The 26,944-nt window shown below is 46.2% G+C and overlaps 1 protein-coding gene and 1 pseudogene across 1 annotated transcript; one reads left to right on the top strand and one right to left on the bottom strand.

Annotated features, from left to right (window-relative positions):
* Window positions 1–66: 66 nt before the first annotated feature.
* Window positions 67–26,944, bottom strand: Irak4 (interleukin 1 receptor associated kinase 4). Its single transcript, XM_032885458.1, has 12 exons — window positions 26,736–26,944; window positions 21,142–21,309; window positions 17,759–17,904; window positions 14,789–14,977; window positions 13,983–14,143; window positions 12,031–12,095; window positions 10,215–10,329; window positions 9,733–9,842; window positions 5,214–5,397; window positions 4,273–4,335; window positions 874–1,032; window positions 67–758 (listed from the first exon to the last, which is right to left on the bottom strand). Exons 2-12 carry the CDS (start codon window positions 21,300–21,302, stop codon window positions 726–728), a joined length of 1,386 nt encoding a protein of 461 aa, XP_032741349.1. The 5' UTR covers window positions 21,303–21,309; window positions 26,736–26,944; the 3' UTR covers window positions 67–725.
* Window positions 15,058–15,658, top strand: LOC116884317 (annotated as a pseudogene).

Raw genomic sequence — 26,944 nt, 5'->3', positions numbered from 1 at the left:
AGCAAACATCTATTCATTCAAAATAGGACCCCGGTAACAGACTGAAGAGTAGATTCCACCCACGTCTACATGGTTGAACCAACGAGTTTAGTTGGGGTTATAGGGACTGTGGGGAGAGGTTCCTTACAGGGACATAGGTGAGGAGCTATTTACAGGAGCACGAAGTTCATAACAAAAAACAAAAGCCAAAACTAACGCTTATAGTAGCTAAGAGCTGGTCCAAAGCTTTGCAGGAAATTACTAGTGGGGTTTGCTGAGCTTCAAACCTCGATCCCCAGCTGGAAGGCACACACCTTCAATCCCAACATGAAGTAGGCAGAGGCAGGCAGATTGCTGAGTTCAAGGCCAGCCTGGTCTACAGAGCAAGTTCCAGGACATCCAGGGGTACACAGAGAAACCCTGTCTTACCTCACCTCCTCCACTCCCCAATAACCCTAGCATCTCTGTAAAGCACTGGGCTGATTTCCTGAATCTTTAGTTCATTGTACACTGGTAAGGTTGAAATGAGCGCCGTACTAAGTGGGCGGGGACAAGTGCTACCACGCCAACACATTCATCAACTAACCAGTACAGCGCAATATGCTGCCTCGTTAAAGACAAAGCGCGCTCAGGAAAAAACAAAAACAAACGCAAACAACAGGCAGGTGATGCAGCTCAGTGTCAAAGTGCTTTTCCGGTCCCCAGGACGGCGGGAAGTAAAAACGTCTATGTTTACTTCATTAGTTTTATGCAGACGTCTCTTGTAGCAGCTGTTGAACCTTTCAAAGAGAAAGAGAACAAAAGAACCAGGTTACTCAGATGCCTTGAAATGGATACTTAGTAAAGGATAGCGCGCCACACCCCTCACTGTGTACGTGGCTGCGGAAGGAATACCTTTGCAATGTCTGGCCGTCTGTTTTTCTTCTCGTGCAGACACTGGCTAGCAACAGAGTACATCGCCTCGACGGACGCAGGGTCCGCATCGCTCATCTTCTCGTCTGTGTAATCTTCGATCGTCTTCTCCTCGTCTTCAATCTCTTCTTTAATATCCAGCTTGAAAACGATATAAAAACTCGGTTAAATGCTTCAAAGTTAAAGAAATTGGAATATACATTTAAATTATTTCGACTCACCTCAGTATTTTTTGTAACCCCATTAGGAATTGGAGCCGTACGGGTCAGATGTTACGTAAGGAAACGTATACATAGTCACCCATTACGGGTTTACTAGCTTTATTCGCATGTGCTTTATAATTCTTGTCTTTCTGGGATGAGCTAACTAATCCTATTCTTGTTGGCAGTGTTTGCCAGCTCAGAGTCATCAGTTTCTTGATGTATGTCTGAGAATAGAATTCCGCCTTCTGGTTCCAGGCACCCTGTCCTTATCATCAGGGACTCAGACTGATGAATCGAAAAGAAGGACCGGGAGATTGGGAGATGAATGAGGAGGAGATGGGAGAAACATGGATCTGTGCATGTCTGTGTCCTGGTTCCTGGAGTCCATAAATATGACCTCGTGTGGAAAGAAAATGATCTCTGTAGACCTCTGAAATGGGAGGTCATCTTGAGTGCAGCTCTTTGAACGGAATGTTCCCTTAAGCTCTTTTGGTTTTCAATTCGTGGTGCTTTCTGAGAGGCTTGGGAGGTGTGGCCTTGATGGAGGAAGTACGTCACTAGGGGGCGGGCTTTGGGAGCTCAATCCTTTACTCCGTTCCCAGTTCACTCTGTTTTGTGTGTGTGGTTTAAGATGCAAGACATTGACTTCCTGTTCCTGCAGCCATGCCCGCCACTTGCTACCACAGCCCCCTGCCATAAAAGATTCTGGAACTGTAAGTCCCAATACACCGTTTTTTTCTTTTTTGTTTCTGTATGTTGCCTGGATCATGGTGTTTTATCAGTGCCATAAAACATTAACTGGGTTAATCAAGTATGCGTGCTCTAACTTCAATGTCAAGTGTATGTATATACACATACATATATATGTACACACACACACACACACACACACACACACACACACACACACACACACACACACACACACACACATGAGAGAAAGAAAAAAGACCCAGGAGAAAATTTGACCACCAGAGACCACAGTGACAGGTCTATAAGCCAAAGCTACAAGAAGCCACTAGAACCTGAAGAGGCAGGGAGTAGTCTCTCCTGGACTCTCAAGGCGCTCATGGTCTTACCAAACTTTGACTTCAGACTTCCAGCTCCTACCAAGAGACTGTATTTCTTTTTTTAAGAGACCCAGTTCATGGTATATTTTGTAGTAGCTCAAAGAAACTTATATTGAAAGAAAGGATTATGGGTAAGGGGTGGTGCTTAACATTCCAAAAGTCTTCTAAAAGGGATGGATTGTGGAACCTCACAGGCAATGGTGAAAAGGTTCCCTGACAGACCACTCTTAGCTGTATTCAGGTTACAATCTTAGGGCTTTCTAGCCATACTGCACTCAAAGGTTTAATGCTTCCTGAGTTTTACACTTTCGCTACTAAAGGATGCTGTGCAAACTTATGAGTCATAGAGACCCTGTATTTCATTCTCACCAAGCCAAAGTGGTGGCTTTTGCACATTCTGAAGGGGAGAAAGATCTAGGTATATGTAGGCACGCCTTTCCATAGGCAAGCTTGCCTGAAACAGAAGCCGGGCTTGGTGAGGCAAGGGTTATCACCCCAACCCCGTCTCTCTCTCCTTGTCCTGCAGAGCTTTGTTTGTTTTGCTTTTTTGGTACTAGGGATGCAGTGGAGGGACTTGTGCAAACTGGGCAAGAGCCATTTGATAAATTTGAATGCCGTTAGAATATCCTCATAAACATCTTCCAAAGTAATTATATTACATATGATATTTTTTAAAGATTTATTTATTATTATATAGGCACACTGTTACTGTCTTCAGACACACCAGAAGAGGGCATCGGATCCCGTTACAGATGGTCGTAGCCACCATGTGGTTGCTGGGAATTGAACTCAGGACCTCTGGAAGAGCAGTCAGTGCTCTTAACCACTGAGCCATCTCTCCAGCCCTACATATGCTGTTTTAACATTACATTCCCAGCAGACCGTGGATGTCTCCGTTTTATGGTGGACATTTGTAACAGTCTCACACACTACGGTTTACTGGGATTAGTGCTGGCATGAAGATTTTCGCTGTCATTTCTAAGTTCTGTTTTAATTGTCTGTGTGTGTGGGTGCCTGTGGAGGTCAGAGGCATCAGCCCCTGGAGCTGGGGTGATGGGCAGTTACGAGGCACCTAACGTGTATGCTGGGAACTAAACTCTGAACTCTGGTAAAGCCCTGTGAGCTCCTGGCTGCTGAGCCATCTCTCCAGCCCTGGTGCCAAGACTGAACAAGGCAGTCAAGCCTCCTGATGGTCTACCCTAATTCTGGGGCACAATCTAGTGTATATCTACTGTCTGAACTGTTCATACTGTTCTGCTCTATTAGTGCCTAGGAGTAAATTAGAATAAGAGGAATACAGTTGTTAATTTTGAGAAACATTTATATATGATATGTATCTTTAGATATTTTTAAATATATATATGTGACATAGCATAATTTATTCATAGTTTACTTACCATTTAGCTCATCTACTTATAAATTATCAATCGAATGTTCAATATAAAAGTTGGAAGGCTAGGAAAGGGGGGACAGGAGGGAAGCGTTTTAACTTTGCAAATAAACTCCCCATGATGAAATAAAGAGCTTTTACTGGCATTTATATTCATATGCAGAAGCAAACAGAAGCTATGATTCCCCCCCCCCCGCCCCCATGACCTGAAGGCGGTCTCACCACTCAGGGCTTCTACACCACAGACTGTAATATACTGGAAAGTCATAAACTATGGGTAAATAAACTTTCTTCTCATTTTGCCCACAAAGACACAAGGACAAAGAATATATGGATGACCTTTTCAGGATTCACAAATACAGTCTGGCTGGGCTGGAGAGATGGCTCAGCGGTTAAGAGCACTGACTGCTCTTCCAGAGGTCCTGAGTTCAATTCCCAGCAACCTCATGGTGTCTCACAACCATCTGTAATGGAATCTGATGCCCTCTTCTGGTGTGTCTGAAGACAGCTACAGTGTATTTATATATAATAAATAAATTGTACACACACACACACAATTTTAGGCAAACCCAAGATTGGGAATACATTGTGCTCTGTCAGTGTGAGTACACACAGGCAGTATTATGTCAGGAAATGCCGTTCCTATGTGCCAGATTTACCCACATCAAAGACCATGAAGGCAAGAGAGCAGACTGACGAAAAGGAGTGAGCTACTAACTAGTAGTTGAGGTTCACGGTTTTCATCCACAGCCACAAGTCCGGTTATCAGCTCCAATAAAACCTAGGAGGGCAAAGGGATCCATTAGCAGAACACTGGGGACACCAAGTCAAAATGAAAAGGAGCAGGGACTGAGCGCAGGGACTTGAACCTCCCAAGCGAGGCTTTCTTGTGCTAACCAGCGGCCTGGAGCACAGATAGTGGCGGGTCACAGGGTCACGGAAGTTCTACTCAACATCTGTTCTGGGAGTTTCCAGGGTTCCAGTGTCTTACAGGGCCCTCAGGAGATTCTTGTTCTCTAACCAGTAGCCACACTTTCGCAACACTGTGCCTTAGCATTGTGGTGGAGTGAAGGTCCCATAAATGAGACCCATGTGGAGAACTAAGACGACGAAGACATAGCTTCAGTGATCTTACCCCGAATTCTCTGCCTCCGGCTCTTAGATTATAAAATGACAGAAAGGGGAAGAGAAAAGAAGCCTGCCTTATGTGACACGATTAACTTTGTGCACTGGCTCAGTTTAAGTTTCATTTGGATTCACGGGTGAGACAGTGTTTTCTTGCAGTTGTTCAAAAGAAATCAACTCAAACTTTTTACATATTGGGAGTCGCTCGTAAACTTTCTGGTGTAACTAGAGGCTAACGTGAATAGTTTATACAATTTATATAAGAGAGGGAAAAAAGAGACACGCACTAAAATATTCTAACTTAATTCACGACTTAAAAAGAACGATCATTGTTTGGAAAGATGGCTTAGCAAAGTAAAGGCACTTGCCACCGAGCCTGGCGACCTGCATTTGATCTCTGGAACCAACGGGGTGGAAGGAGAGAACTGGCTCCCGAAAGCTACCCTCAGGCCCTTGTTGTGCGTATGCTGTGGCATGTACACCTACACACACTGTAGAAATACGCGCAAAACAACAAAGACGGTGATCACGTACCACACCGAAGCTGTAGATGTCAGATTTGGGTGTTATTTCTCCTCGCAAAGCTTCGGGCGCCATATAAGCCGTTGTGCCCACAATTCGGCTGGTCATGACCGTTTGTGCAAGCTTCGCGGAAGCCCGTGCAAGCCCAAAGTCAGATATTTTAGCAGTAAAGTCTTGGTCTAGTAAGATATTTGCACTGGAAAAGAAATTAAATTTGAAGGTAGAAAACATTCTTCTTACCTAGGATGTCCAACAGGTTCTTAGGAAGAGGTATATGTAACACATACACACACACACACACACACACACACACACACACACACACACACGCAGTCACATTGTGTGTCATCATATATGTGTAGTAGAGCAGACTGAAATATATTTAAATCAGTCAATTATTCAGATGACAGCAAGAGAAAAATAATTGCTTTCCTTTTTGTATCTTGGAGAGAGATGTTTGAGGGAATAAAAACATAATAAAATTTCCTCTTAAGGGAGGTGTATTTTCAGTACGTCACAGACAGCTCTTTACTAGTAATAGCACACAAAGCCTTCCAAATGGCGCTTTTCTCTTTAAAACTTTCTTTAAGTGGTTCTGGTGGCTAAGTACCCCACAACTTCACTGAAGCTGGGCAGTGGCTTTACTACCGAGCTATATTCCTAAGTCAAAGGCACCATTTTTGGGAATTAACTTTCCAATGGGGTATATTTGCATGCCTTACGTAGTACATCATGACAGCTCAGTCTTGTCCACAGCATCCAAGAGTCACATGGGGCTTGGAAGCACATCAGTCCCTACAGTCATAGCCATTTTGATGTGCTGGGATTCTGTGTTCTCTCTCACGGCCACACACAGAGCTCTCACAGGCTGTCTTAGCCTATAGTTCTACTGAGCTGAGGAGGACTCAGAAGCCATGGCTCAACCTTGTCTAATGACGTTTCTATCGCCCCTCCTGACCTCCCTGTCAAACATTCCTGCGTTCCAAAGTCCTCTGAGATAAGTTTCTAGAAATGAGTGAGAACATGTGATATTTGTCTTTCTGTGTCAGGGTTTGAGATGAGTCAAAGGTAACTTCTTGACTCCTTTCCTAATGATTCTCAGTACGTTTAGGAACAAATTTTTAACCAAACCACTGCCATTTTTTTATCTTTCACCTGTCCTTCCTTTGTACCTTCTGAGATGGGCGTGCACATGCACGCGCGCGCGCGCACGCACACACACACACACACACACACACACACACATTTTTGAGACAGCTCTGGAACTCACTATGTAGACCAGGCTGACCTTGAACTCACAGAGGTCTGCCTGCATCTGCCCCGGGAATGCTAGGATAAAAGAAACGTGCCTTCACGCCACGCTGTACTCCCTGGAATCTTAAAGACTATACAGAGCTAAAAGATCTTCATCCATTTACCGCATGCATTCATTTATATGTATTTTCTTCCTGAGGGTTCCTGTAGTTTTTAGTATTTAACTTGAATACTTAACAGGGGAGAGAGAGGGGGAGCCACAGACCAGTTTGTGACAGGGGCATAGGAACAATTTATAAAAAAAAACCAACGAAGATCACATGATAGTAATGTTCAGTGCTGAAGGCTGAGAGGATGCTTCTGATCAGGTGACTCAAGAAGGGTTGTGAAGAGCAGGTGAGAAGCATGCTTACCCTGAAAGAGTTATTAGACTGAAGTGGATGGCTCTAGGAGGGAAGAAAGGCATTCAGCAGGTGGTTGAAGCACAGACTATGCGGTGTCCATGGTCACTCAAGAAACCATGGACCACACAGAGAGAATCTGGACTTTATACAGAGCGCTGGGACACGCTTCAGGTTTACACTGGGCGACTGTAGCTGCTTGTATTACGAATGCTAAAATGTCCCCCCAAAACTGTTTGTATGAGAGTGTCTGCAGTAGCTTCTGGGAACCTGCCCCCCAGTGGGTTCTGATTGGTAAACAAAGATGCCAACAGCTAATAGCTGGGCAGGGCAGACAGAGGCGGGATTTTAGGATTCCTATGCTTGGGACCAGGAGGAGGGAGAGAAGGAGTGTGGAGGAGAGGAGAGTTGCCATGCCTGAGAAGACTGCAGGACAGAGAGGCCTGGCCACCTTGTGAAGGAGCTGGGAGAGCGCAGTCCAGAGTGTGACCCAGTGGGACAGCCCTCTGGGTCTAGATCAGCCAAGGTAGAACATAGAATTAGTGAGTAATAACTTGGGATTAACCATGTGGAGGTTAGGCAGTGGCCCAGCTATTGAGCTGTCTAAGGCGTATTAACGTATAAAGGCAGTGTGTGTGTCTTTCATTCAGGAACATAAGCACAGAGGTGGGCATTGAACCTGCGGCCGGGATGTCACAATATTTATCTCAACAGGTGACTGATGTTATCAAATATGCCTCTTAGGACGTTAACCTGGCCGTGTGGTCGTGAATGGCTGAGGCCTAGTACAAACTCATTCTATCGAGAAGCGGGGCTTGGAGTAAAGTTGATCAAGTTAACAGAAGTCTAGAATCTTGGGAATAGATGGGAAGTGCAGAATTTTTAGGCACACCCAGCAAACCTTGCAATGGCACGACATAGAATACACAGGAAGAGCGGAAGAGACCTTGGGCATTTTCCCACTACGTAAGACACAGAGACGGGGTAGCCTCCGATCCAGCCCTCTCTTCTCCAACACCTTAGTTTATGGATTGTCTAGTTCTTCTCCATTGTAACCTTTTCCTCTTATCTTTAGATCTTTCTTATGGCTCTGTAAGAACTCACTGGCCTTGGCCATCCTAAAGGTTTCCTAAACATATCTGCTTCAGGTGTCACAACATCAGATAATAGCACCAAATGCCTGTTTATGTTTCCCTCCTAGGTTTCTTCCTTCCACTCTCTCCTCCATACAGCCCACTTCCAACTCCATTCCTAACTGGAAAGTCACCACTGACCCAATGGGTTAACTTTCTTCTGCACCCGTCTTGGCAAACTTTTACTTTATTTTGGAGACAGTACACTCCCAACACTCCACATGCAGGCTTTCATCTACCTCTGGGTTTGTATAACCTATTAGGTGTCTTTTGGAGACTGTTGCTCCCCTTTGTTTGGGGATTATGTCTTAGGAGCCCTTGGGATTTAATCCTGGGCCCTTAGGCTGAATCTTTCCTTGACTGCACGATAGCCCTTCAAGCATCAGGACCGTACGAGTGCTATATACATTTATACAAGTGTATAAATACACATTGATATGTTCAGCTCAGACCATATATATCATGCTGTCTGCTAAGCCTCTATACTTCCGTGCCTCAAAAGAATTTCAAACTCAGCATGTGCACCTCTCCTAGGCACACCCCAGGCTAGACCCCTTCCAGTCCTTTCTATTCAGGTGAGTCATTCCACAGTCATTCCCAGAACGCAACTGTGGATGCTGTAAGTTCAACGGTCCTTACCAAAAAGCCCTTTCCTGGGCCCTCTACAGCTAAGATATCTTCATTGTTCCTCTTTGCCTGCTTCTACTCATGTGAACTCTGTCTACCAAGATGTCTATAGCAATCTAACCAATCACTTTTAAATCAGTCATTTTAAACTGCTCCGCTCTAGAAGGGACTCACCAAACTTGAATACTGGGCTGCTGTCATACAGCTTTCAACAGCAACCAGTTACATTTACGATCCTACCCTTGCCTTGGTTGGCTAGGCACTATAGGACCAGGGTCCCCAGTCATCTTTTTAAGTTCCTCTCATGCCTCCTACCTGACACTTCCTACACACCAGTCACACTGTAATCATTTCACTTTCGGTGACGGTGACTCATCATGCCTTCATATTCATATTCTCTCTCTCTCTCTCTCTCACTCTCTCTCTCTCTCTCTCTCTCTCTCATATGTGAGTACACTGTAGCTATATTCAAACACACCAGAAGAGGGCATTGGATCCCATTACAGATGGTTGTGAGCCACCATGTGGTTGCTGGGATTTGAACTCAGGACCTCTAGAAGAGCAGTCAGTGCTCTTAACCACTGAGCCGTCTCTCCAGCCCTTCATATTCCTTCTTATATGAACAGTAGTCCATCCTATACACTTATTCTTTCCAGAATGTTCTTACTTTCGACACAGCAACCCTCCAACTGCTTTCTTATGGTTCAGGTCTCAGCTTAAACATCGCTCCTTCCAAAAACCCTTCTTCATACCAACACTGAGCGAGCGCTACATAACACTTGAAACTCTGGTTGTTTTCGTGATCATCTGACTGACGCTGAACTCTGTTCTGAGCTACAGCTGCTAACCTTATCATGCACAGCACCTATACATAGGTAAATAACAAGAGTGGGGAGGACTAAAAGTATCCACGGAGGCTGAAGGTGATTCAGGAAAGGCAGGTCATGATGCTCTCACAACACTGGGGATCATAGGTGTCTGCTGTGCTGAGGGTTTTCCAGTGATGGGGGACCCTCCAGCCACTGCAAATCCAGACACACAGGCAAAGAGCAAACGAAAGAAAGAGAAGATTATTCTTTAAAGATGGCCTCCCGGCATTGCTGGCGGTAGACTTACCTTTTAATATCTCTGTGAATATGATGATTTTCATGCAAAAAACGGATGCCGTTTGCTGCACCCTGAGCAATCTTGCATCTCATGTGCCAGGAAAGCGGTGGCGTTCCATCCTTGGGAATAAAAAAGTCCAGAGGAAACACATTACAAAATTATCTGGGGGGGCAACCGATGAAAGGGCTGCATGACTAAGCATTTAGGGTTACAATTTTTAAAAGTTTGCTAAAGGAAAGAACCCCAAATTAAGATCAAACGGACTCTGCACACCTTGCTTGAATATAAAAACACGCCAGAATGTCCTCCACATCCAGCCTTGACCCGCGCTTCTGCATCTTAAGCGGGCAATACCGGTCAACACGCGGACTACGGCGTTTTACAGAGAGGTGGAAATGCTAATTTAATGTGGTTTAAGTCCCGACCGGATGTGATCATTAGCAATCCGATACAGGAACAGAGAGCGAGACAGTGGGTCACAAGGGACTTACCAGGCAGGACAGTCTGTCCAGCAAGGAACCATTGGGCATGTAAGCATACACTAAGCACAGGTTGTCACTGTCGCTGGAGAAGCCCAGCAGTTCCACCAGGTTTTCGTGCTGACACCTGTGACAAGAGACACCGTGGCGCAACTGTCATAATAAGTAAGAGTTTTAGTGGGAAGACCTAGGAGACGCCTGTCTGCATCTATGTATCTATTCACAGATACATCGTATAACAATATGGTGCATGCTCGCAACCTGCTAACATGCTCCTTGGAATTGTTGGTTCTTTCCTGTAAAATGGTCTGGTTTCTGTGACACCGGCCCACGACAGAAACAAACGGTTCCCAGTTCTGTAGACAGGGCTTGATCAGATCAGTGGAACCTGAGACGGGTTAGTTCAGGACGAGGGAGGCTGATGCCCATCTTTGCCCAGGGCATTTGCAAGATCTGGAAACTTTGTAACGTAACAGAACTCTAACAGACCAGAGGCACTGCTTTGTAGGAACGACCTTCACCCATATTTAACTTCATTATTTATGATCTTTAATCACATACTTGTCCCCAATCTAGGTTGCTTTTTATTTTTTATTTTTTGTACACTTGAGAGAAGTGAGTACAAAAGCCACGGAGTTAACAAAGCCGCAGGCCTCATCCGAAAGCACAGTGCTGCCACCTTCTGGACATGTGGTGCACGGCATGATGACAACCTCAGCTTCAGGCTTCCCTGCATACAGAACATGGTACCGTGTAACAGGATCACGCAACATAGATGCTGCGAGAATTAATGAATACCTGAAGCACATATGGCACACGAGAGATGTCCCATTACTCATTTTCCTCATTCCAAGCCATCTATAATTCTGTATACCCTTGTATAAAAGGAATACCCTCAGAGGTGTAAATAAATCGATAAATTGTTTCCACTGAATTTGCATTTTTTTTTAAAAAAAGGATATATTTATTTATTATATATAAGCACACTGTAGCTGTCTTCAGACACATCAGAAGAGGGCATCAGATCCCATTACAGATGGTTGTGAGCCACCATGTGGTTGCTAGGAATTGAACTCAGGACCTCTGGGAGAGCAGTGCTCTTAACCACTGAGCCACCTCTCCTGCCCGAATTTGCATTTTTAAAAGTAGAAACAGTTAATAGTTGTTGAGTTTCTATTACCTATAAAGTAGGTGGAGGCCCACCTGTTTCATTTCATTAACCTTCACCTGTATCCCTACTGTGGAGAGTCGGAAAAAACTGGATTCGGTCACTCTGCATCAATATACTCTCAACATTTCCACATATGGCATTTCCCTAGGTTTCTGTGGGTTCTAGCTTCTCTGAGGGGCTGCCATTTTATAAATATTTTTTATTTATTTATTTATTATTTATTTATTTATTATTGAGACAGGGTCTTCCTGCATAGTTCAGGCTGTCTTGGAATTTGCAACGCAAGCACAGGGTATCCTTGAACTCACCATCCTCCCACCGCAACCTCCCAAGTACCGGGATTACGGGAGTGTGCCATCAGTCTTGGATTTATAAATAGGTTTTCCTTTTTCTTAAATCACTACCACGGATCTGTCAGGAACTCTTGGGACGGGAACCCTGAGAATGGGAAACGCTTGGAATCCTGTGTAACTCTGCTGTGATTTTAAAACCCTGACTGCCCTCAATGTGCAGGCGTGTGAGAATGTGTGGTCATGGAGAATCGACAGTGTTTGTCTCAATCCTTTAAACACTTCAGTCTGCCCTTTGTGGAGAAGCCAGGTCCCTTGCCCTATGCCGTCACCTCGCCCCAGGCCGCACTGGAAAATCAACACTTACTTGGCCATTACTTTAATTTCTTGGTCAAACTGTTGCTTTAGTTCTTCAGTACTGATTTCCACCATCTGTGAAGATAAAAGTATATATTGTAACACGGCATGACAGCCTCGTGACTGGAAGGGGGAGAGAGAGAGCAGGAGTCCTCGGCTGACTTGCTTACTTCAAAAACCACATGGCGAACCGGGTCTTGTAGTGTAGAAGTGTAGTCCCACATACGTGGGAGGCTGAGGCCCGAGAACGTTAAGTTCGTGGCCTGCCTGGCTCACAGAGTGTGTTCAAGGGTGCCCTCTGCAACTTGATCTTTGCTCCGAGCGAGACATTAAGAGGGCTGGGGTGTAGCTCAGTGGTCAGTGCTGTCCCAACCTATACAAGGCCCGGGGTTCAATAAGAGTACAGTAAATGAAATGGAAATAGTGTCCTGCCATGGTCAGGATGCTTGGGCCAATCTGATAGGGAGCTACAGGAGATTGAGAAGGACAGACAGACATAAGTAACGTGAAGGTGGGGTCAGGTAAAATGGAGCCACATGGGCAACCCAGATACTCAGGGTGTTTATTATGCATAGCAAGACCTCGGGTGACAGTGAGTTAATCTTGGTAAAGGGTCTCTCTAGGGGAGCAGGGGACTCCAGCTGCAGTCACCGGGGATGAGGAAACAGAGGTTGGGCCTTTTACACAAACTGGTTTTAGCTAAAGGCCAACCATTTGCCAACATCCAGACTCAGACCAGGAGGGCCTTGCCCTTCCCACAAAATAGAAAACTTCACCACAGAGGAATCTTTAAAAGAATTCTGTGTAACCAGATGAAAGCAGATGCGGGCGGAAAAAGAGGATCAAATCCTATGAAAGCCACCGCAACAGAACTGACAAGGGGCGCCTATGCTGTCCATGCAGGTGCACTATTGACATATTAAAGATATAACCACAGACTGATAATATAGTTAATCAGAAATTACAAGTAAAAACCCTTACAGAAACGGGAACCAAGGACAGACAAGGAAGCTCCTTTTTCCCATAATATGTATTTTAAAAATATATTATTTTTGCCAGGCATGGTGCGCACACCTTTAATCCCAGCACTCTGGAGTCAGAGGCAGGAGAATCTCTGTGAGTTTGAGGCCAGTCTGGTCTTCAGAACGAGTTCCAGGACAGACAAGATTACCCAGAAAAACACACACACACACACACACACACACACACACACACACACACACACACACACACATATATATATATATGTGTGTGTGTGTGTATGTAACTGTATATGCATATATATTTTTGAATTACATTTATTTAGTGTGTGTGTATAACTGTATATGCATATATATTTTTTAATTACATTTATTTAGTGTATAACTGTATATGCATATATATTTTTGAATTACATTTATTTAGTGTGTGTGTATAACTGTATATGCATATATATTTTTGAATTACATTTATTTAGTGTGTGTGTAACTGTATATGCATATATATATTTGAATTACATTTATTTATTTAGTGTGTATGCATGTGCACACACACACTTGAACAACAATGCATAGGAGTCAATTCTCCTCTTCTACCCTGTGGGTCCCAGGGAGCAAACTCAGATTATAAAGCTCACTGGCAAGTGCCTTTACCTACTGAGCTACCTCAGTGGCACCTAACATTATTTCTAAATGGGACAGGTCATACGAAAGTATTCAATACAATTTCCTCACTATCTTTCTTTTAATCTATGTATGAGCCATTGTAGTGGAAGGTTTCTTAACCTCACCCTGTGACTCTGTCCCCATCACAGATGAGATTATTCCCTTCTCTAGGGGTAGGCTTCAGAAGCCTCCATAGATTCCTACATGAGAGAGGCGCCAGCCTAGGATGGGTCTACTTGGAGAGAGTCATCACCGGGACAACGAGTCCCGTGAGGGTGGCCGGCAGCTCGTTCTGAGGGGGGGAGGGGAGACAACTTACTGCTCCAAGCTTCTTCACCGCTACGGTTGTGTTGTTCACACAGCCTTTGTACACCACTCCAAATCCCCCCTCTCCCATTCGGTTGCCCCCGATAGACACAGGTCGCTCATCGAAGTCATTCGTGATGCTCTTCAGTTCATAAAATGAGAAACTGTAAAATCCTGCGGCATTGACACAACAGGGAAAGGATGCTTGCGTGAGGAAACGTGGCTTTAATAGCTGACATTTTCTCAATGTGACGACTTCACACACACGCACACATACACACGCATACACAGACACACACACTCATGCTCACATGAAATACGGACTGTAACCGTCATTATGGCAATTATCCTTGGTGATTCTGTATCAAACACTCTACCCCTACCTAAAATGCTTATTTGACTAAGTCCACTCTATTCCCCCAAAGCACTAGTGACACCTAAAAATTGTCTTATGTATTTAGTTTTGAGACACGGTATCATATAGACCAGGTTGGCCTTGAATTTGCTGTCCAGACAAAGCTGTCCTCACACTTCTGACCTCCCAGCCTCTGCCTTCCAAGTGTGGGGAGCACAGGTGCACAGCACCACAACTACTTGTCTCCTTTCTCAGTTGTGCCTGCACGCATGTCCCGTTGCCTCAAGTTACTGGAGGAACAGCAACGGATGCAAGGAAGACGGTACGTGATAAACTTAAGTGAGAGCAAACATCGAAGGATGCTGCCAGTGCGCCACCGCCCGCTGCGCAGACAGAGAGAGGCTAACTTTAAATCACCGCAAAGGCAGACCCACCAGTGGAAAGGAACAGGCAGTGTTACGTACGAGTGTCGCTGAATTCTACACTTTGATGGCCTGGACTGGAGGAGTCGGGCGGCTCGCAGCTGGGTTCTTGCTTCTGCGCAGGCGCAGGCGTTACGGTTGCCCTGTTCTTTTCCTGGCAGGGCCTGTGTGCCTGCGCCACTGTTGCTGCTTCTCTAGGAGGTAGGCTGTGGACGGCTTGGGGAACAGCATCTGTCGAACAAGAAGACAGGATTAGTTTCTGCGTGAGTAAGTTGTGTGAAGCTGGACCTGGCCGAGCGGGAGACACCGTCATGGGTGTTGACATTCGCTGCCATGAGGACCGAAAGGTTTGGTGCAAGGAGCCCAAGAGCCAGGACATCTACCTGCGGCTGCTGGTCAAGCTGTACAGGTTTCTGGACAGACGGACCAATTCCACCTTCAATAGGGTTGTGCTGAAAAGGTTATTTATGAGCCACGCTAACCGCCCACCTCTGTCCCTGTCCTGAATGATCTGGAAGATGAAGCTTCCTGGTAGGGAGAACAAAACTGCGGTGGTTGTGGGGACGGTCACAAGTTGTGCGGATTCTGGAAGTGCCCAAGCTGAAGGTGTGTGCACTGAGGGGGAGCAACCAGACCCGAAGTCGGATCCTCAAGGCCGGGAGTAAGATCCTGACCTTCGACCAGCTGGCCCTGGAGTCTCCCAAGGGCCGAGGCACTGTGCTCCTGTCTGGTCCTCCGAAGGACTGAGAGGTGTACCAGCACTTTGGCAAGGCCCCAGGAACTCCACACAGCCACACCAAAGCCATGTTCCTTCCGAGGGCCGGAAGTTCGAGCGTGCCAGAGGCCAAAGGACCAGCCGAGGCTACAAAAACTAATCCTGGCTCTTACTGTTAATAAAAAAGCTTTGGATGTTAAAAAAAGAAGAAGAAGAAGAAGAAGAAGAAGAAGAAGAAGAGGAGGAGGAGGAGGAGGAGGAGGAGGAGGAGGAGGAGGAGGAGGAGGAGGAGGAGGAGGAGGAGGAGGAGGAGGAGGAAGAGGAGGAAGAGGAGAAGAAGAAGAAGAAGAAGAAGAAGAAGAAGAAGAAGAAGAAGAAGAAGAAGAAGAAGAAGAAGAAGAAGAAGAGAAGAAGAAGTTGTGTGAAAAGACAGTGCCGTGGTTTGAATGAGAAATGGCCTCCATAGGCTCAGAGGGAGTGGCGCTATGGGTAGGTGTGGCCTTCCTGGAGGAATCATGTCACTGGGGGCGGGCTTTGAGGTCTCAGATGCTCAAGCCAGGCCCAGTTTCTCTCTCTCTGCCAGCTGGTCTGGATGTAGAACGCTCAGCTACCTCTCCAGGATCTCATCTGCCTGTGTGTCACCGTGCTTCCAGCCATGATGATAATGGGCTAAATTCCTGAAACTGCAAGCTGGCACCAATTAAACGTTTTTCCCTTATATGAGTCGCCGTGGTCATGTTGTCATAACTATGACAAAGAAGAACTCATATTCAGCTTCCAGACGTTGTTCCTACATCCTCATGAAACACAGGAAGATACCTCAGTAAGACGCTGTGGGGCTGTGATAAAAATGAATAGGCAGAGTGACATTGTTTACGAGAGTGGTTCAGGGCCATTAGGGAATTAGGAGATACTGCTCATTTAAGAGTAGAGAACCAGCAGGCATGGCGGTGCCCACCTGAAACCCCAGCACTCTGGAGGAGGCAAGAGGAGCAAGTTCAACTTTGGTCTTGACTACATAGTAAGTTCAAGGTCGGTCTGGGCTACATGAGATAATGTCTCACGAACACACACACTGACACACACATTCTGACACAGACACATACAAACACACACTGACACACTGACAAACACACAAACACACACACACTGACATACTGACACACACATACTGACACACATTCTGACACAGACACACACAAACACACACTGACAAACACACAAACACAGACACTGACACACGTGCTGACACACACTGACACACACACCCCCACTGACACACACATACTGACACACACACACAAACACACACACTGACATACACACAAACACACACACTGACACACACATACACTGACACACACGGACACACATATTAACACACACATAGTGATACACACCAAAACTTACACACACAGACACACACATAAATACACTGACACACACAGGCACACACACAAATGCACATACACTGACACACACACACACAAACACTGACACACACACACACTGACACACACTGACACACACTGACATATACACACATACACTGGCACACACTGACACACAGTGACATACACACAAGCACACATACACACACACACACTGACACACACACACACACTGACACACATACTGACACACTGACACACACAGGCTACACCCAGACACACACACTGGCGCGCGCACACACACGCACACACACACACACACACACACACACACAAACACTGACACACAAACACACACAAAGAGGTGGGGGGAGAACAAAGAACATCTTAGATATCAAACTCAGTGCTGTGACTCCCATTAAGGATGTGTGGCACCGAGTCCAGGAATCTCCACAAGAACTTTAGGAGACTCTTCACACAGTAATGGTTGAGATCCCCTGGTGTGTCAGAGGGAGAAAGCAGTGAGGTAATGAGGAGGGAAGAACCATCCTAACACACTGGGACGCAGTGTAAGGAAGCCATGAAGAGAGTCTTGTCAAGGTGAAGCTGAATGGAGTGGAGAGAGAGACACCTCTCCAAAGAATAAATCCTTACAGGCTGTGTTCTGCATCCCTTTAAATACCCTCCCACCTGACGTTGATGGGGTCAGGCTAATCCTTGAGCGTCCATCACCTGAGCAGCATGGTCCACAGCATGAGGTATCCGGAATGTTAAAAGCTAGGGGGAGCTGGCAGGAGGAACGGACTCAAATGTCTGGTTTGTGCATGACACGAAACAATAAACCGATTCTGTGTCTGCCATTCGGCACTCCAGGCAGCTGTTCACGCTCTGGACACACCCATTTACCTGGCAGCAGGAGAGTGGCAGGGGCAAACAGCTCAATCTGGATCAGAAGATCCACAAGGTCGCCCACTGTGCAGTTCGTGGTGCCCCAGTCAAACAGCAGTTCACAAGTGGGGCTCTTTCCGGTCTGAAGTAGGGCTTCGAATCTCCTGAAAAGCAAGAAAAAAGGCTAATACACGAGGAGAGCTCATATGAAAATCGGTGATCATCTCTGCACCTCATATCTGCTTCTGACTATGCCACGGGGCCTCCTAAGGACAGGGAAGGAAAGGGACTGTAAGAGCCAGGAAAGACACCAACAAGGAGCAAAGACAGCAGAAAAGGAGCTGCCGATGATGATGATGATGATGATGATGATGATGATGATGATGATGATGGTGGTGGTGGTGGTGGTGGTGGTGATGATGATGATGATGATGATGGCAGCGGCTGCTCTGGAAAGAGATCACATCCAAAGACCTACACACCCGTGTGATCTGCCTGGAGTACAGCCATGCCCTTAGTACACCACGCCATTAATCCCTCCTGCAAGAGTACACACCTTTAATTCCTCTGGCTGGAATATTGACATGCCCTTAATATACACCTTTAATCCAAGACAATAAAAGTAAAGTTAGTTTGTAGAAGGAAGCACTCATGTTTGAGTTGCAGACAAAGTGACAAATCAGAGAAAGATCTGATAGAATGAGTCAGAGATAGGATACGTCCAATTCTCCAGAGAACAGACAGGAAAGAGAAGCAAGGCAAGGTTTCCTTCACCTATAACTTGTCCCAGTTTTACAGAGACAAGTTATAGGTGAAGGAAAAGCCAGAGCATGGTAAGGAGCAAGGAGATTAGAACAGATTGCCAGAGTTAGTTTGAGACCATGCAGAGCAATTCGGTCAGAAGTCAAGAGAAGCCAGTTTGAATCAGTCAGCTTGGAGCGGAATTTGGACCTAGAACAGCTGAGTTGAACCACCCAGCCAGAGTTCAGAAAGAACTAGAAAGGGTGAGCCATTTCAGCACTAAGCCTCTGAGAGGACAATTACATCTGGAAAATAAAAGTTACTTTTACACACACTGGTCTAGACGAATTGGTAAACTCCAAGCTCTTTGAAATATCCTGTTTCAAAGAATAATATGGAGCGAGATAAGGAAAGCACCTGATACTGACTTCTGGCCTCCACAAGCATGTACACTTAACACACACACACACACACACACACACACACACACACACACACACACACACTCATGCCACTGAAACCAACCAGTTAATATTATTTACCAAATGTTTCCTGAATATTTACTCAGGGATCTACACGACACAACCAGCTGTAGAGACAGTCTGCGAATGTTACTAGTTTACTGTGAGACTGCTAGGATGGGAAGGGTGGAGTGCTTAGCTGTCGGCCACAGAGGGCACTCAAATGTACTCAAGTTCAGATCTGAATTCAGAGCTCTTCTGGCCAAAGCGTGTACTTTCAGACCACCTAGCTATATTGCAATGTCTTACATGCACTTCACACTACACGTTCAGTCTTCCAGCTACATAGTTTCAAATGCAGGAGCCTCTTTGATGAAGCAGAATGTGCCTACGCCTAGGTCTTAACCATATTTAATTAAGTAGAAGGGCAATCATCTTTTTTGCATTTTGGTTCTTTAAAGTTTAAAGTTAGCTTTAGAAAGTAACACTGAAAACTTAACCATGACAGCCCACTTTGTTTTTCTTCCAAGGCTTTTATTTGGAAAACTTTCAAACTTAATACAATTTTTGAGAGAATAGCACAGCGAACAGCTTACTCTCCATCTAGGTTTACCAGTTGGTCAAATGGTAACATCTGGCCACATCTGTGCTCTTCCAAATGCTCTTTCACCGCCACCCCCCTCGTCTGTCTGTCCGTCTGTCTGTCTGTCTTTCACCCTACAGTGCAGGCCAGTTATCTTGTCTGTGTCTCACCATCTCCAGTTTACCTGACTACTTTTAATTAGTAATTTCGATCATAATTTTTTTGGGGGGTGGGTAGGAACTACACAGGATAGGTAATGCGTTCTTCCTGCTACACCACACCCAGAGGCACAAAATGGTGGCACAGAGTTTGACCACTTGGATAACGGGATGTGCTTCAGCTTTCACCTTTCTTCACGAGACAAGTACCCCTCTCAAGCTGGTACACACCTACCATCCTAGCACTTACAGGATAGATGCCCAGGGATCCACTGTCCCAGGCTAGCCTCGCAAGTTTGAGGCCAGCCTTGGCTACAGCAGACTCTGTCACTGGCAACAGTTAACGTTCTCCTCCTAGATGTGTATAGTATTTGTATACGAAACTTTTAACTTTTGGGCCCTGATGAGCCTTGTGGGAACCAGTCTTCACTGGTGGCTGCAGGCTCCTAACTGCATAATCTCTGGCATCCTCACAGTATTTTGGCACTGTTCAGTTCAGAAGAGCCCCTTCTCTCTGGAATAACTGCTGCAGAAGGCCCCCTTTCATTCTTTTTTTTTTTTTTTTCGGAGCTGGGGACCGAACCCAGGGCCTTGTGCTTGCTAGGCAAGTGCTTTACCACTGAGCTAAATCCCCAACATCCCCCCCCCTTTCATTCTTAATGTAACCAACAACAAACTATCCTTGGAAACCTAGTTCTCAAGTTTGAAGGCGAGCTTTCCCCTTGTACTTTTCGATGCTTGCCTTCACGGGAGCAGACATCTGTTGGAAGGACAACATGGGATCCCAGGCTTTAGAGTCCCCACCAGACTGATTAAAAAATTAGGAGGAAATTATCTTTTCATGATATGCAAGGCAAAATTCTATACTGAGTTTTACTGAAGAAACAAAGCCCAAAATTAAAATCGGAACTGGTGTTTCACTGAATCGAGGAGAAACTTAAGAGCGGGGATGACAGGAAGCAGTTAGAAAATCCTAGATCCAACAATCCTGGGTGAGTAAGGATGTCTGGGCACTCATCCTCGCTCACATACTGCAAAGTTTAGACTCTAAAATCACATTCGATTCTTTTTTTTTTTTTTTTTTTTTTTGGTTCTGTTTTTTTTTCGAGCTGGGGACCCCAATCCAGGCCTTTTGCTTCGATTCTTATGATAGCCTTTTGTCTCTTAAGTTTGGACACGCAGAGCCCGAAGCAGGGTAAACTGTTCTTGGCTCAACAAACTGAACTAGAGCAAAGGTGGGGAGCTTGATTCTAGCTCAAAAACACACTGTGGGCTCGCAACTTTAGCTCTGACACGCTGCCAATTCCAGCAAAAATTCTATATGCAAAAACATTATATATTACCAATACCACCGCCATGATAGAAAGGTAGGTTCGCCTTCTAAACTGTCACGTTAGACAGCAGTCATGCCCGCTGAGATGGAAAAGATTTAAAAAGGAAAAATAAACACCACGTTACCTTATATGAAACTGATTGTATCTGTCATCACCCGATGGCTTTTTAATAGCTACCGCTAATTTCTTCCATCCTTCCTGGGGATCGATAAAATCCGACAGCTTCCTGAGGATTCCAACATTGAGGCTGCGTACGTACGTTGACGGGGTCAAAGGCTTGCTCATCTTCTACCTGGAATATGAAAAATTCCTATCACAACTTTACAACAAGTCAGCCCGGTGGTTGTGGCGCATGCATTTAATGCCAGCACTCGGGGAGGCAGGTGGATCTTTGAGTTCTGAGTGCGAGGCCAGTCTCAGCTACAGAGTGAGTTCCAGGACAGGCAGGGCTACATAGAGAAATCCTGTCTTAAACAAACAAACAACAACAAAACTTTACAACCGTTTCAGAGACGACATCTAGAAGCTACCCACCATACCTTGATTGCTGTACTGCATGAGATGCTGGCATCTGACCATCAGAGCACAGAGCTCTCACTCTGACCCATCTCCCATTGAAGGGCATCTAATCACCTTCCAGGATCTCCTTTTCTTCTCCACAAACACTGGAAAACTTCATTCTGAGGCTGGGATTTTTCAGGTGAAATTTATAAAAAGCAGCGTGCTTATTGGAGAGAGACCTGGGACCGTGTTCAGGAGTCAAATCTATTAAATTAACAAGAGCCTTAGCTTTGAATTTATTTTTTTTCAATTAGTACTCACTCATTATTAAAGTGCTTTCAATGGCGTATTTATTTCATTTCATGTCTATGAGTATTTTACATGCGTGTATGTCTGTGCACCATGTGCCCTTCTGGTGCTTGCAGAGGTCAGAGGAGAGCGCCAGATCTTCTGGAACTAGAGTTCACGATTTTGAGCCACCATGTGGGTGCTGGGACCTGAACCTGTGTCCTCTGCACAGTGCCGAGATTGCTTACCACTGAGGCATCTCTGCAGCACCTACTGTTAAAGATTTTTACCCAACAATCTGTGGTAAAAGTAAAAAAAAGAAGCTAATTCTTATAGCATTAAAAGTCATGTCCCGCCCACCTACTATTTATGAAGCACATGAGAAGAACTGGTTTGAGCCTGTGAGACCTGCACGGTTTACTGCTTTCTGTAAGGCGGAATCCGTAGCCCGACACTGTGGCTACTCCCTTGATAGCACCTTTATTTGTTCCATCCTCCTGGTTCCTAGTATTCCACCTTGGAGGGCGGCAGCTAAGAGACATCTCCGGATGTTTCTTGCATATGGAGACGCTGAGCACAGCTCTGGGTTACCGCACAGACTGATGGGAACATTTGGAGACGCTGAACACAGCTCTGGGTTACCGCACAGACTGATGGGAACATTTGGAGACGCTGAGCACAGCTCTGGGTTACCGCACAGACTGATGGGAACATGCCCTCCCACCGGGCCTCCGGGACTCTCAACCTTTGACTTTTCTCTCCTTGTCTTTGGAGACCATTTTAGCTCTCTCCCCGCTTTCTCTGTCCCTTATTCTCAGCGGACAACGATCTTTTCCTTCCAATTAACCAAGAGGAATAGACTCGTGTTATTCTCTCAATGATTCCTTTCTATTTGTTTTCTATAATCTTGGACACATCATAGATCCAAATGGTGCAGCGCATAAAAGCTCTGAGACCGTAAAAGGGAACGTTTGTCTGCGTATAGGCTTCTATGTAGGACTCGTGTCTCTCTGGCCGTCACTCTCCATCACACCTAATAATCACCCCTCACTGCACAATGCATTTATAATCAAATAATTAGTTACTCGCCTACCACATGTCTCTGCCATTAGACTTTAAGCTCCACAAGTTAGGGACCAAACTCATTCTGTTCAAAATGTGACTTATCCATTACAGATACTGGTGTTGTACGGTATGGTTTGGATTGGAATATCTCCCTAAAGGTCTTGTTGGAGAGGGTTTGTCACTATTGTTGGGAGGATGGCATGTTTGGGTCATGAAGACCCTCCTGCTAGCTAGCTATCAGTGTGTCCACCCACGGATGGAGTCCTAACTTAATGGGATGCAGGAACTGGTGGTAACGTTAGGAGGCGAGGCCTGACTAGATGAACAGGCTCATTAAGGGTGTGCCTCGAAGGACGTGGACCCTGTTCCCCGTCTTATCTCTCCATCCCTCCCCTTTTACTCTGCCGCTCCCCACACCACGAGGTAAGCAGATTGGCTCCCGCGTGCACTCTGCCGTGATGCTACTCTTCACCACGCAGAAACAACTCATCGTTTAACCTTACTAATAAACGCAACTCATTTTAATCTCCATCTAAAAATAATCCCTCATTAACTTTGCCTCTTAATGTTCCCCACGAGGTTGTACAGTTATTACCTCCCGACTTAACGTTTTGGATCTTTCCTATCCGCTATGTTTTATTGTGGCTCCTGGGATAGATCATCCTCTGAGGCACCCTATGGTTCCTTCTACATTGCTCATTTTGTCACCTTGAGGCAGTCGAAGTCAGTTCCCTTAGGCCCCGGAGAGCAGCTTGGATGACCTCCGGGGAAGACCAATGGCCATCACTGACCTTTGGGGAGACCAATCAGCTTGGATGACCTATGACCTTTGGGGGAGACCAAATCAGCTTGGATGACCTCTGACCTCAGGGGGAGACCAATGGGCCATCCTGCTCGCCCCTCTCTTACCGTTCTGAGTGTTTCCGGGACTCAGAACTAAAGCAGCTAGACTGGAGCCTGCTCTGCGTCCGTGAACCTCTCTGTCCCTTCAGAGCTCAGAAGAACTTGCACGTCAAAGCAGCTTAGCATCCGTCAGGACCAGCCCCAGTTCCTAGGCTGCTGCAGAGCTCAGGAACTGAAGGAGACCAGCTCTGACTGCTAGGGGGTTGGCCTTTGTGCCGTCGTCTGTGAACAACGCCGGTTCGGCACAAACAAACCCAAACCAGACTGAGATGGGGCCCAAAGACACAGGGACCAGACCAAAAAAACAAGAAAAACAAAACAACAACAAAAATAAAGACAAAAAACCTAAAACAACAACAACAAAATAAAACCAAAACAAACAAACAAAGCCCAGAAAGCTTCCTCCTATATAAGAATGTTTGACTCCTTCCCACTCTGGCTTCTCTCCTTGTTTCCTTCTTCCTTATGCTTTCACCCAATCTTAAATGTTTTCCTTACTGAACTTCCCCCTATACCCAAACAAAAATGTTCCACATAAGCTCTCCCTATGACTCTCATCCTACGACAACTCCGTTTGTTCCTGATACGTCCACCGAAAGACCTTCCAGATGCCGAGGAGACATCCATGATTCCTAAACGCTGACTTCAGTGGCCACTAACGTGTATACTGTCGTCCGTTCACCAAAACGTGTCCTGTTTGTGACAGATATTAATCCAGGTGCCTGAAAATAGAGCGTTAAGGAGAATAGAGAGAAAAAAGGAGGCCAGGACACAGCGAAGTTTTATTCTAGTGAAGGAAGAAGATAGCAAGCTAAGAGCACACTTAGCCGTCTGTTGTACAGCACCTGGGGTGATTTGAGTGGGATGGACTCCATAGGTGTCCCTCATTTGAGTACTTGGGTCCCAGTTGGTGACTTGTCTTAGTTAGGGTTCCATTGCTGTGAACAGATGCCATGACCAATTCAACTCTTATAAAGGACATTTCATTGGGCCTGGTTTACAGGTTCAGAGGCTCAGTCCATTATCAAGACAGGAACATGGCAGCATCCAGGCAGGCATGGTGCAGGAGGAGCTGAGTTCTACATCTTATTCCAAAGGCAAACAGGAGAAGACTGCCTCCCATGTGTCTAGGAGAAGGGTCTTAAAGCCCATATACCCAAAGTGACACACCAACGAGGCCACATCTATTCCAACAAGGCCACATCTCCTAATAGTGCCACTCCCTGGGCCAATCGTATTCAAACCACCATGTGACTGTTAGGGAGGATGAGGAAGGTACTGGAGGTGGGCTCGAGGTTTCAAGGTGTGAGCCATTTCCAGTGTGCTCTCTCTGCTTCCTGCTTGTCATTCAATATGTGAGCTCAGCTGCTGTTCCACGCCAACCATTTTGTCAGCCTGTGGGCTTCCATTCACCTTCTCCCACTGTGCTCGAGATAGGCTCTTATCCTTCTAAGACCCCTAAGCTCAAGGTGGCGGTGGTCTTAGTGGTTTATCGCCATCATAGAAAGGTAAATAAGGCAGTGTCAGGTGGAGGGAGAAAGGGGTTAAAAGGGGTTGTCATTCTGGGCCTCGTGAGATCTTAAGGAAAGGCACAGGTGAGGTGCCTGCTGGGAAAGTTTCCAGGAAAAATGAGTAGAAGGCACAGAACTTGGAAGTGCTTGATTGGAGAAAAGAAATTAGGGGGGGTTGGTTGCTCCTGAAGGGGATGAGGAGGTTTATTATAGGTATGTGCGGGAGAGCATAGCCACAGGCAAAGACAGAGCTATCTGGAAGAGTCCAGAGTAGACATTCACAGACTGAGCCTCGCCATGTGAGGGGGCGGGGGAGGGGGGAAGGGGCGGGGAGGGGGAGAGAGAGTGGTGGCCCCCGTGAGACTGACCAAAGGACTGTCATAGCCAAATTGGCTGTTATAGAGGGACCAGAGGAACTGAGGGAAGGGAAGCTGGGAAGTTCAGCATAGAAGGCAGAGGTGTCAGCCAGGAGGACCCTGTAGCAAGCAGAGGCTAGGGGGTGCTAGGAGAACCTGGTAGCCAGCATCTGCTTAGGCAATACTGATAGGCATCTCAGCTGTTTGTCCTGGGTTTGAGACCTAACAGCAAGAAGCAGGTGAGGTTAGAGATGAGGGATTGGAGTCCCGGGGTCTTACATGCTTCAGACTTGATTGTCTTCTCACAGTGAACGTTCAGAGAGCAATGAAGACAGCTCTACAGTCATACCTTAAGAGGGGCTGCCTGGACCATAGGATGTGGGAGGAAAGACAAAGAAGCAGGAAGGTACAGCTAGAAGACGACTCCAAAAATATAGATGGATGTATGTAGAGGTTCTAGTGTCCCGGAGCTGGACGTATTCTGCAGTGCAATCAATAGAAGTCTATGCTGATATAGAGTGCGAAGATGTCTCCTAGTTTGTTTGTTTGTTTATTTATTTATTTTCTTCTGTTTAAACCGGAAACAAGACTAAGACAAGACTGGAAGGCCCAAGTTTGGCCTTCGGTCAGTCTGGAACATGTAGGAAGCAAAATAGCATGAAAATAGGAGAGTAAAGGAAACCTGAGCTCTCTGACATATCCTATATCTTGAAGGATTACTCCCAGGAATGGAAAACAGATTTTTTAAAAATCTCCTGCTTAGGGGCCACTGTGTCCATTCCGAAAGCTAATGGTGCTTTCTTGCTCTCTTGGGCTTTGCTTTTTCTGTCCCCTCTTGCTTCCAATCTGTCCTGCGCTTACCTCTCCCTCTACCTGTTGATGGACTGTCAGCTTCCTATGCTCCCCACTGCGAGCAAGCGAGACACCCGGGCGGCAGACCAGCGCGCAGAGGCTGTGGGGCTCCCCAAGCTTCCTCTGCCGGGAGTGCGCCCATTTCCTGGTTCTGGGGCCAAGCGACCGATCGCCAACCCGGCCCGGGACAGAGGACAGCGGAGAGATCGTGGCTTGAGATCAGCCTTCCTCACACAACCTACTTCCTCTCTGACGTTCCTCGCTTCTTGCACAAGGCGATCGGCGCCCCGCCACGGTCCCGCGAGGATTCGGGAGTGGAGGACACAGGGCCACGAGGGGACTTCAGACTGCCTGCGATCCGGATGATGCGGGCTACCGGGTACCAAATCCTTCTGTGGGACAAGGAAGGCTGGTCAGCTAGGGGGTGAGAATGTAGGGGCGGAGCCAACCC

Source organism: Rattus rattus, chromosome 1 (genome assembly GCF_011064425.1).
Source record: "Rattus rattus isolate New Zealand chromosome 1, Rrattus_CSIRO_v1, whole genome shotgun sequence".
NCBI lineage: Eukaryota > Metazoa > Chordata > Mammalia > Rodentia > Muridae > Rattus > Rattus rattus.
The sequence above is the reverse complement of the archived record's forward strand: the minus strand, read 5'-3'. Positions and strand labels throughout refer to the sequence as shown.